Source organism: Amphiprion ocellaris, chromosome 18, assembly GCF_022539595.1.
Source record: "Amphiprion ocellaris isolate individual 3 ecotype Okinawa chromosome 18, ASM2253959v1, whole genome shotgun sequence".
In the NCBI taxonomy this organism is placed as follows: domain Eukaryota; kingdom Metazoa; phylum Chordata; class Actinopteri; family Pomacentridae; genus Amphiprion; species Amphiprion ocellaris.
The window spans coordinates 29644994-29656137 of NC_072783.1; the positions used below are offsets into that span (position 1 = coordinate 29644994).

The 11144-nt window shown below is 35.9% G+C and overlaps 1 protein-coding gene across 1 annotated transcript; it reads left to right on the plus strand.

The window, feature by feature from the left end:
• Nucleotides 1–7448: 7448 nt before the first annotated feature.
• On the plus strand, nt 7449–10693 carry LOC111574802 (CD63 antigen-like). The gene is made up of 7 exons (XM_023279578.3): nt 7449–7579; nt 8727–8915; nt 9026–9100; nt 9249–9353; nt 9474–9611; nt 9699–9782; nt 10242–10693. Exons 1-7 carry the CDS (start codon nt 7523–7525, stop codon nt 10311–10313), a joined length of 720 nt encoding a protein of 239 aa, XP_023135346.1. The 5' UTR covers nt 7449–7522; the 3' UTR covers nt 10314–10693.
• The last annotated feature ends 451 nt before the right edge of the window (nt 10694–11144 follow it).

The following is an 11144-nucleotide window of genomic DNA, read 5'->3' on the forward strand; positions in this document are numbered from 1 at the left end:
ATAGGTTAAAAAAAAAAATTTAATAAATATATATATATATATATATATATATATATATATATACACACACACATATATATATATATATATATATGTGTGTGTGTGTGTGTGTGTGTTTAAGTAGCAAGGGCATTGAAAAGTAAAGTAAAATAACAGAAAATAATCATGTCATAAAAATACAGTATTTAACAATAAAAATACATTCATTTGCTCTAATTAGCCTTCATTTTACATGAGATTGTGTGTAATTTTTTTTTTAATTTTACTGTTTACATGAGTAAATACAATGCAATTACTTGATGGATTGATAGATAGATAGATCATTTCACAAATAAATCTACATAAAATGCTAAAAAAAAACGTAGATGTTTTTATCATAGTTACAGATTTTAGATGTCATTTTTACATTAGATATGGAAACGCAACCCATTTATGTAATTTTTATCTATCTATCTATCTATCTATCTATTACTAATACAGGACTGTAAACATTCAGTATTGTACAAAAAGTTTGGATTTTCAGCTGTTTACGCTCTTCTCCATCACATTTACCAGATCTACAGCCGGACAGTAGCCCCGCACTCGATGCAGAGTCATAAAGAACTATATCTTCAGTGACAAGAAGAGACCAAAGAGTCCTGCGACAGATGGTTGACCCCCGCAGAGTGCAAGTCTCGGCATCATGGAGTCGGTCTGGGATAACATGAGGAGACAGAAGATACTCAGACAGCTTCAGACCACAGAGCAAATGTTCTCCAAGGTGATTCCAACAACATACCTGCCAAGAAACTGTCCAACTGAACCTAAGAGAACTGATGCTGCTTTAAAGGCAAAATCTTTTAACTGGAAATACAAAACATTAGACATATTTTTACATATCACTGCATTTTCATATAGTATTTAAATGTTTGACAAAGCTAAACTACAACTATATCAAACTATACTTAACTGTTAACTACTGTAAATTTGCAAAATAAAAACATTTTGACTCTCTTTGGCAAATTTTTAGGATTTCAATGACAGTGAAGTGTTAATTTAAATAACATACCTTTTTTGCTTACAAAAATCTGTGTAATTTTTTTAAACTTCCTCAGACATTGCACACCGCAAAAAAATCATAAAAACACTATAAAAATCTGGCAGCTAATGTGCCTCAAAAACCAGTTAAAAATCGCGGAAAACTATAAATTAAAAATATATACATATATATTTTACTTAAAATGAAACTAATCTGGCACCCTTGCTGGCTTTAGTTCAAAAAAAAGAAAAATTTATAAAACTACATTTTATTGTACATTTGTCACCCTTAATATAAATAATATTTTTTTCATGAAATATTGGAATATATCTGTAAAATAATGATATGTGGTTAAATAGAGTAAAATGGTATAATAATACACTTTTGATTAATTTACAAGCTATTAATTGCAACAACTTTGTTTCAAAATAATTTGAACCAAACAGGGAAATTCTGTGAAAATATAGAAATTTTTGGCATCTTTTCTGAAAGGCTCATCACTTTACTTTTAGTGCAGGAAACTTTTGCACCACACTGTATATCTGTATATGGTTTTAACATGAGCCACAAATAACATGCCACATGACTCAACATGGAATTATAGAATTAACATCAGACTACTGAGGCAGTTGTGGCTAATTAGTTGTGAAAACAGACACCAAATTCCTCTGGTGCACTTACAACACTCTGACAACAATAACAGTTGCATAATCACATTTCGAAGAGCGACCCTTTAATAATCAAGCTGCGGTTTCAAATGGACACATTTCACTCAGTGGTGGTGAGGAGGCAACAATGTGAGGAAGCAGTTATTTGGCCTGGTATGCGTAAGTGGTACCATATGGGGGAGGCACATAGTTTACTTTAGACTTCAAACCTATTCCCAGAACTAAAAGCAGGCTGATTGATGGTGCAGACCCCAAAAGAGTTTAACTGTTTACTGACAGACGGCAGCAACTGGGCGACGATTAGGGGGGTTTACTAAATTGCGTAACACTGTAAAATCTCAGCATTTTAAACTGATTATTAATCAGTGCCATGTATGATATGTAAAAATGTTAAATGCTGCACTCCACTGGAAGATCTGAAGCTAAGTTAGACATTTATTTAGTGTTTAGAATTCAATTAATGTCTTGTTGGGAGCAGCTAAACTGGCAGCTTGGAAGCAAAGATGGTGAAAAAAGGGGTGTGTGAAGGAAGCAACAGTGAAGCTGGATAGAGGACAACGTAAAAACTGCAGTTACATCCAGAAATTACTACTGTTTCTCATCCTGATTGTTAGAACAGCTCAGTCGGTTGCTGAGTTTAAAAAGCTTTTGTTCCTCCTGTTGTTCTCATTTACTGGCACCAAAAACATATTGTTCCCTTGTCTGAAAAAAATCCAAAAATTCAGTCAAAAAAAAAAAATTCCCCAAATTTATAAAAATTTGCAAAATCTTCAGGAAGAAAATATCAATAATTCCTTTAAAGTTTCCCTTAAAAGTTTTATTTTAAAAAATCCCCAAATTTGGCAAGAAATAAAAATTTTAAAAACATTTTAAAAAAAAAATTCAAATTGTAAATATTTTCAAAAAATGAATAAAAATCTTCTGAAAAAAATCTTTAAAATATCTAAAGTGATTACATATATATCAGTAAAAGTTCTAATATTTTCTATGAGAACATTCGGAAAAATTCAACCAAAATCCAGTGAATTTTGCTGGATTTTGGTTGATTTTTTTCTGAATGTTCTTAAAGAAACATTTTTTTGAGCATTTCTTTTTTTTCCCACCAAAAAAAACTTCAAAAATTCCCCAAAAATGTTGAAAATGTGGAAGTTTTCACTGTGAAAATGTATTTTTTTTCCACATTTTCAAACTTTGAAATGGGTCAATTTGACCCGCAGGACGACACGAGGGTTAAAAACACATCTGTACAGACAATCATTTATACAACTTTGATTCCTACTCTGATGCAAGGTTGCACTGCTTTCTAAGGAAGTTTCATTCATTGCATCATTTTTTCTGATGTTTTGTGTATTTTAATACTTTGCAAATAAAGTTTATTATCATTAGTCCCATTCAGATGCATTTTAAGTAAATATTCAACCACATATAGCTGAGTGACTGATCAACCAGAAAATGTTCAAATTGATTTTTTTTATAATTGTCATTGGAAATAGACGGTATGAAAATGCATCTGTCTTTATATGTGTATGTTTTAGGTTTAACTGTGGATTTAGCAGAAGCACATGTACAGACTCTTAAAGACTGAAGGGATAAAACCTACTTATAAAAGGAAACAAGTAATATAAACTGTTCAACAATGCAAAAAAGAACCAGAATCTGCAGCCGAAAGAGAGAAAATTCCAAACAAAAAGGCTGGATGGACACAGTCTCAGCTACTAAAGATGAAGCCAAACAATGACATTTTGGATATATGTCTGTTTATTCCATCAACTGAAGGTCCCATAATGAAGCTTCATGCTGTATATCGCCTCTCATGCACTTCTGCATAGCTTCTTGTCTGCACAAGTAAATGATACGAGTGAGCGACCAAAGAAATGATTCTTTGGCCAACATTGCTGCAAAAACAAAATGCGGCTCCAGTGTGAATAAAGGTCTCAGTTTGGCCACTCCTATTAAAGCTGTTTAGTTCTGCTGCTGCTTGAAAGAACAGAAAAATTACGTATGTTGGTGCAGGAGTGGACAGATGCTGACCATAAAGAGGCAACTGGCAGCTCCATCAGAGTAGAACTTGTGAACTAAACTAAGTTGTAATCTGGACAGTTTTGACAAATGTGCAGAGTATTGGAGGAGGATTGTGCTTTTCTGCTTCTTTGCCTTTTATAGTTTGTTTGTGTGTGTTGATCTCTGTGACAGGATGGTACTGACTTGGTATTTATTGTCGTGTTTAGACAGTTGTGCATCTTGTACCCAAGGGTTTCTCTGTTTGTTTTTGTCTAATTTTTGAGTTGCTTTTTTTTTTTTTGTTTTGTTTTTTTATAATGTGTGTGTTCAGAATTTGGATTGGATTAACTGTTCGTTTTCCTTCTCTTTCTTTCTTTCTTTCTTTCTTTGGTACATTATTTTTTGTATTTGGAATTCTTTTTTTATAACAGATTATTTCAACAGTTTCACAACATTTTCTTTGTCTTTCTTATAACAATATATTTTATTTGCTCTGTTTTTCTTATTTCTTTTAATCTTTCTGCTTTATAACAGTTTTGAAATGAATTTCTTTCTTTCTTTCTTTCTTTGGTCCATTATTTTTTGTCTTTGGATTTCAATTTCTTTTTATAACAGATTCTTTAACATATTTTCCTTTCTTTGTTTCTTTCTTTGAACCTTTCATTTGTTATTTTCTGTATTCTTATTTCTTTCAGTCTTTCTTACTTAATAACAGATTCTGTTTTTATTTTCTTTATTTTTTCCTTTTTTTGTTTTTTCTTTTTATTCGAATTTCTTTCATTCTTTCTTTTTAACAACAGATTCTTTCAACGGTTTTTCGACTTTTTCTTTGTCTTTCTTATGATAACGTATTTTATTTGCTCTGTTTTTTCTGATTTCTTTTAGTCTTTCTGCAGCAACACAGTTTATAAATCAATTTCTTTCCTTCTGTCTTTCTTTCTTTTTTCGCTTACTCAGATGTGACCTATTTTGAACCATGTAAATAAAAGCAGCTCAAAAGCAGCTTAGTACTGTACATAATGTCACCCGTAAGGAATGTAGAGTCTCAGTTTTGGTGCATTCTTTATAACAGCCATAAAAGGTACTTTTAAAAAAAGGGATGGAAAGATTTCGTGCATTCGGTACCTGTGCCGTATATGGATATTTCCACTGTAGAATAATGCATGCAATAAAATCCATTCATCCTAATGTTCCTAACCCTCTCAACCTCACAGCCCCACCTTTTTTTCAAGATAATTGCTCTTATCAGGCGGAAATCATGCAAGCTTTTGACCAAGTTTTATGGAATGCATAACAGGAAAAGCAATCGAGGGTAGGACAATGTTCCCTCTCTGTGGTTGAGTTCTCCAACTATGGTAATGGTTTTACTTCCTGTTCTCATGAGACCCCTTCAAAGTCATCCAAGGCTGTGTGTTAATCATTTGGCATCCTGTTCCCACAAACTCCTTCAAATCTGACGACGGCCTTTCGGGTAAAACCTCTTATGATGCGAACTCCATCACTCCATCACTAGCTGACATGACAGGATCCGAGGCCTAATATTAGCGGAACAAGGTTGGGGTTTATGGGATGTTTGTCGAGCTGAAAAAGGCTGAACGGGGCCCTCCTGTGGTTGAACACCTCATACTGCAGTATAGATTGAATCTGCAATCAGCTGTCATGTTGAAATCAGTCACGTCAAGAGCAGTGAAGTCTGCTTCAGTGGAACGCACTGTTAAACTTAAATGTAAAATATTCTTCTTTATCTCTTCAGTCTGAATTTCTTTGCATGCAAATAAGAACAAGCAAATTCAAAGGACAGAGAGTCAGTGATGAGAAACAGAGAGACAAAACCACATTCAACACAATGTAACACATGTTGTAACCTCTTGACAGACAGGCAATCCTCCGTTTGTCCTCTAATCATGACGGCTTGACTCAGTCGACGAGGAGTCATCGTGTTTCCTCGTATACAATCAAAGCGTCTGCTGTGATTCAGCAGTAAATGAGGACAGAGGGAAAAATCCGATGCTATGTCTGAAATTAGAAAGCAGCATGGTCCTTCACAGCCTGACGCACTCTGGCTCCAACTCAAAGGACGCCGAAAAAGGGGGGAGAAAAGAGAAAACACTGAGGAGATGGAAGCAGGAAAACAACACAGAGATGTGAGGAGGCTCTGGCAGCGTCTCACAAGCATCCCTGCCTCTCACTCCCAGGTTGCAGCGATGGAGACTGTTGTGCTGCAGCCAGAGGCCTCCGTCCTTTTCCAGCCTGTGGAGTCGGACCAGGTTTCCTGCAGCTGCTCCGGATTCGTGGGTCGGTGGAGGAGCTCCGAGGAACAGCTTGGTCCTCAAAAGGATGGAAGGAGCCCCAAAGCAAGTTCAGATAATCACAATGCCGCGGTTGCTCGCACACTGTGACAGGAAAGAAATTGAATTTCCATGTTTCTTCAAGAACAAAAATTCATATTCTACTGCCATGTTTCTGTTTGTTTGTCACATACTTCAAGTTTATTTCCAACGGAGGCACAATGATGGGACCGAATGAGGATTTGAATTGGAATAAAGAACTTCTCAGATAACTTAAACATTTCTATTTCCAACTTTTATTAGGGAGAATAGCTTACAGCAGCTGGAAACAACTTCCAACAACTAATTCGATTACTTAAGAGGGGCGACTTGGTCTCATACCAGATGGGCACAAATGTTTTCAAGCAGTGAGTCTCTGGCTCAATCCCCAGCTGACCTGGATTTCACCGTCAGGCTATTCCCCTGCTCTGTTTCCCACATTTCCTGTCTTTCTGCACCATATCTATCTAATAAAAGCAAAAAATGTCACAAAAAACATTGTATTTAAGTCTATTTGACAGTTTTCTGGGTTGTTGAACACATGCATCATATATAGCAGTGTATACTGTATTGTGTGGTTGTTTGGTTTTATATTCCTTCCTTCTCTGTCACTTTGCTTATCCATCTTGCTCACACCTACAACCCTTTTACAAATGCAGTGATGTAACACAGCAAGCAAGCAAATACAGATCAACGTGTACTTTTATCCACCAACAAACAGCTCAAAATAAGCACCAGTATATACGCTGGTTGGTTCTGTAATCTCTATATACAGTCAGTGTTTGTGATATATGTGTCAGTACTCATACTTATTGCTATGGTGATTGTGCATGGTAGTGTTCTGTGTCATTGCACACATGCAGACGTTATGTACGTACATCTCCTGTGATGTAGAATCATGCAAACTGGTGCTGGTGTATATAAAATGCATCTTCTGGGCCAATATTCACATTATATCCTGCAGCACAGAGAGACAAGAGACACAATAAATAACAAAAGGACGTGAGCAAATTGTCTACAAAGAGACAACTACAAAAACATCTGGAAAATAGCAGCAGTGGTCATTGTATTTAACCAGGAAGTAACAGAAGAGTTACAAAGAGACCCAAGATGATGCAAAATACCTGCAAGATACAAGCAAAGCTCTGTGGTTAGTGGAGGTTTTGTATTTCTTTCTCAAGTACACATCATTTCTTTGTAATCCATCCACATATGGAAGCTATTCAGTGCTTACATTATCATATTTTACTGTACTGCTTGCAGTCAGTGATGCCTGATGCTTCTATGCAAATGGAAGTACAAAGAGACTGTACATGTTCATGAGATACATCAGTTTAAATGTTATCGGGCCACCGGTTCATTTTCATGAGGTCATGTGATCCACTCACTACTACACTCATGCTGAGTGTGTTACTTTTCACACTCGGACTGAAGACAGTTTGCAGCTTTCTCTCTTTTCTCATTTATGGTTAGAATAAACCTCTCCTTAAGAAACTTTTTGCCTCACAATGTGCAGCTTATGCAGCGTTAAATGTGGTTTTATTTTCTTCAACTCACTCTTCTTGGTAAGTAAAGGGAGCAATTTAATTTCTGGATTAAAATGCTGGGAGATGTGAGGATAGATAACACTAATTGTTAATATGATACTTAAATAAAATTGGGTTTTAAAAAGGTGCTATTTACTGTCATTATCATTACAGGAGGAGATGAAAAAGTAGGGATAGTAGAAGTAAAGAAATAGTAACAAAGATAATAATAACTTCTTCATATTCATGTTTTTTTAACTACACCACTGCTGCAAGCTAAACTGTATTTATTTTGCATTGTTATGATTGATGTGTGTATCAGATTAATTACACGACTTGCACAAAAATTGGTAGCGCTCTCATAAGAACACACAGCGATCCAATAAGTGCTTTGAAAAAACGCAGGACTCCTGCTGCTTCTGTAATAATCCTTTTGGCTGACGCTGTTACTGCTTGCAGGGGAGTGGATGTAATCTGTAGCATCAAGAGAATTAATTTGTTCTTCCAAACGTATCAAACGCATTCATATCAGGCAGTCGTGTGGGTTTCCTTGAACGGACTGAGCTCAGGGAAAGGGAGCCAGTTTGGAGGATAATCAGTGTCATGGTCAGATAAACCACCGAGGGGTCCTGTGTAGACCCCTGCAAGTCCAAAGAGAAAGTGAATAATTGGCAAAATCCTAAATACTCACCCTGGTTTTGCTTTAATTATCATTTTAAAGAAAAATTGATGATAGATAGTATATTAGTATGACTCTTAGAGCTGCAACTGCTTTTTTCAGCTAAATTGGTCATATTAAAGCGAGTATTTACCTCTATATTCCTGCATAACTCACATAGAAATTTCATAAATTTTAAATAATTCACTTTTCCGCCTTCTTTGTTTTTGGCCTACACCTCGCAATGATTTCGGTTGGCAGCACAGAATCGTTAGATCACCAGCTAAAGTGGACTCATTGGGTATAATGTTGCAATATATAACAATGCATTAATATCTGGGTCAGTGTATAATTGAGGGACTTTTGAAGTCCATGGGATATATCTTGCATACATTTTTATTAAAAGTAAAAAAAAACTAATGTTTTTATGTTCATAAGATAAATTTCAACTATGTCAACTATGATACCTGTCAACTATGTTACATAAAGTCCTGCAATTATATATTGACCCATCTACTTGTTTTTCAGGCATCTGGGGTTGCCCTCATCACCATCGGAGCTCTGCAATACTCAACTTATTCACAGATGGGCACTTTTGCTGGGAGCAGCTTGTCTAAAATTGCAATTGTCCTCATTTCAGTGGGTGTCACCATAGCCATAGTGTCCCTACTGGGCCATGTTGGTGCTTTCACCAATAATTCCTCTATGGTTTCCTGTGTAAGTAGCATAATGGCTTTGAGATACTTGCTCATTTTCATTTCATTGCATTTAGATTGAATTGTGCATGGTATGAGATTGAATTGATGTCTTGTTTCTCTATGATTAAGTTCATCTGCATCCTGATAGTGATCATCATTTTGGAGATACTCACCGGAGCCGTCTTTTACATATTTCGCAGCAAGGTGAGGCACTTAAATCCTACATAAAGGGAAAATTTTAAGGTCAAAACATCAAAAATGTTGCTCATGGTAGAATAGAGGGGGAATTACTTTAAATGAAGCTAAGTTCTGTTGTCCTATTGATAATGTTTGAATCTTATTTTCTCTGAAGACTGCCATTCTGCAGGCAAACAGTGCTATCAACAACAAGGCACGAGGTGTGATCAACGAATACAAGGTGGAGAAGAGACACGCCATCAACAGAATTCAGGAAAAGGTAACATGCAGAGTCTGATTTCTTTTGTATTTGTAAGAAAACGACTTGATAAATTGGAGCATGTGTGCAGCACATGATAGTAAGCATTGGTTCATCAGTGTACAATAATCCTTCTTCCAGTTCAGCTGCTGTGGTGCAGACAGCTACACCGACTGGTCCAAAAGTGTGGGCTGGGAGAACCACGATGCTGTACCAGATTCCTGCTGCATGGTGAAAACTGAAGGTTGTGGACAGGACAAGGCCAATGTGCACACAAAGGTCTGCTGGGAAATCTCATTTTTACTTAATAGCAATTTCATTTGACTGCTGTGAAGAAATATTGTACGAGTGTTTGCTCCTTCTCAGGGTTGTATCTCGGCCATCAAGCTCTTTCTGGTGAAAAATTTACTGTGGGTCGGTGCTGTCTGCATCGCTCTTGGAGTCACAGAGGTAAATAGTTGGTATTTGATTTTCTACAACTTTCAATATAAAGTCCAATATTTGAATATATGAGAATGTTGTGCCAGAAATTATGCTTTATACTGTCAAAGAAAGTCAGCTATAATGTAAATGCAAGCCCTCTGTTGTATATCATCTCTCTTTCTTGATCAAAACTGGTTTAGTTGACAGGTGCAGTGCTTATTAATGAACAGCAAAAAAAATAACCTAAATAGAAGCCAAAAATCACACATACTAGTATGTAATTTCCTGCCATTTGCAGTTTAAAATCTGCATGTCAGCAACAGCAGTGCAGACATTTGAAACGAGTAGGATGGCATGAATGATAATAAAGCCTATCTCCTCCTGTTTGCCCCAGGCAGTGAAATTTCTGAATTATTTTTTTTCTGAGAGAGAAATGTCTTAGAGTTCATTTGCTGCCAGTAACTTATAACCTTTTTCCTCTTGCAGGTTTTCGGAGTGTTAGTCGGGGTGTGTTTGTGTCTGGACATAAAAAGAAAGACCTATGAAAACATCAGCTAAAGCATCACCAGTCATCTTCATGCATCACTGAGAGAATTTATTTGCTTTTCCATTTAATTCTTTCCAGATCATGCTTTATGATTAATGATATGTTTGAAAACAGCTGAAAAGTAACTTATTGCTCCCTTTATGTTTGCAAATTGTGACAATTCCAACAAGATATAAACAAAGAGAAACTGTTGATCTGTAATTAACTATGATGATAGTGAAAACACTTGATTAATCAGTTTGACATTTAAATTTCCTGCTTTCTATGAAGATGGCTAATAAACGTGTGATTTATCTGTGTATTGTTGTGTGGTTTGCACCAGATTCTACAAGAACATTTGTAAAGGTTTCATCAAAATGAGTCACAATAAAGCCTCTGCTGACATAGTGGACTTCTTTTATGTTGTTGCTGTGTCCTGCTATAATAATGAACTACAACTTGTGCTACAACACAACAACCTTCCAGTCACTGATTAATCCCCTAAAATCACCTCATTGTGTATCAGACTTACACGTTTAAACATTTTCCCCATGAAAACAATCTCTTCATGCCCTTAAAATGGCTTAGACATAACTCTTCAGTGTTGCTTTGTCAAATGTGCAGCTCCGTGAAGTCCTCCTCTGTTTATCTTCTCACCCATTAGTTTTCTTATTACTATTCTTCGTATATTTTGAAAAAGCTGTGTTTCTTTTTTTTTTTTTTTTTTTAAACAAACTATAGACAATGTACAAAACTACAACATTTAAAAATGGTTCCCAAGCTTGGAAGAAGTTTGAGCTGTCGCGTTAGTTTTAGCAGTGAACTACATTTCCTACAAACCCTCTACAGGAAGCGCGTCCGGT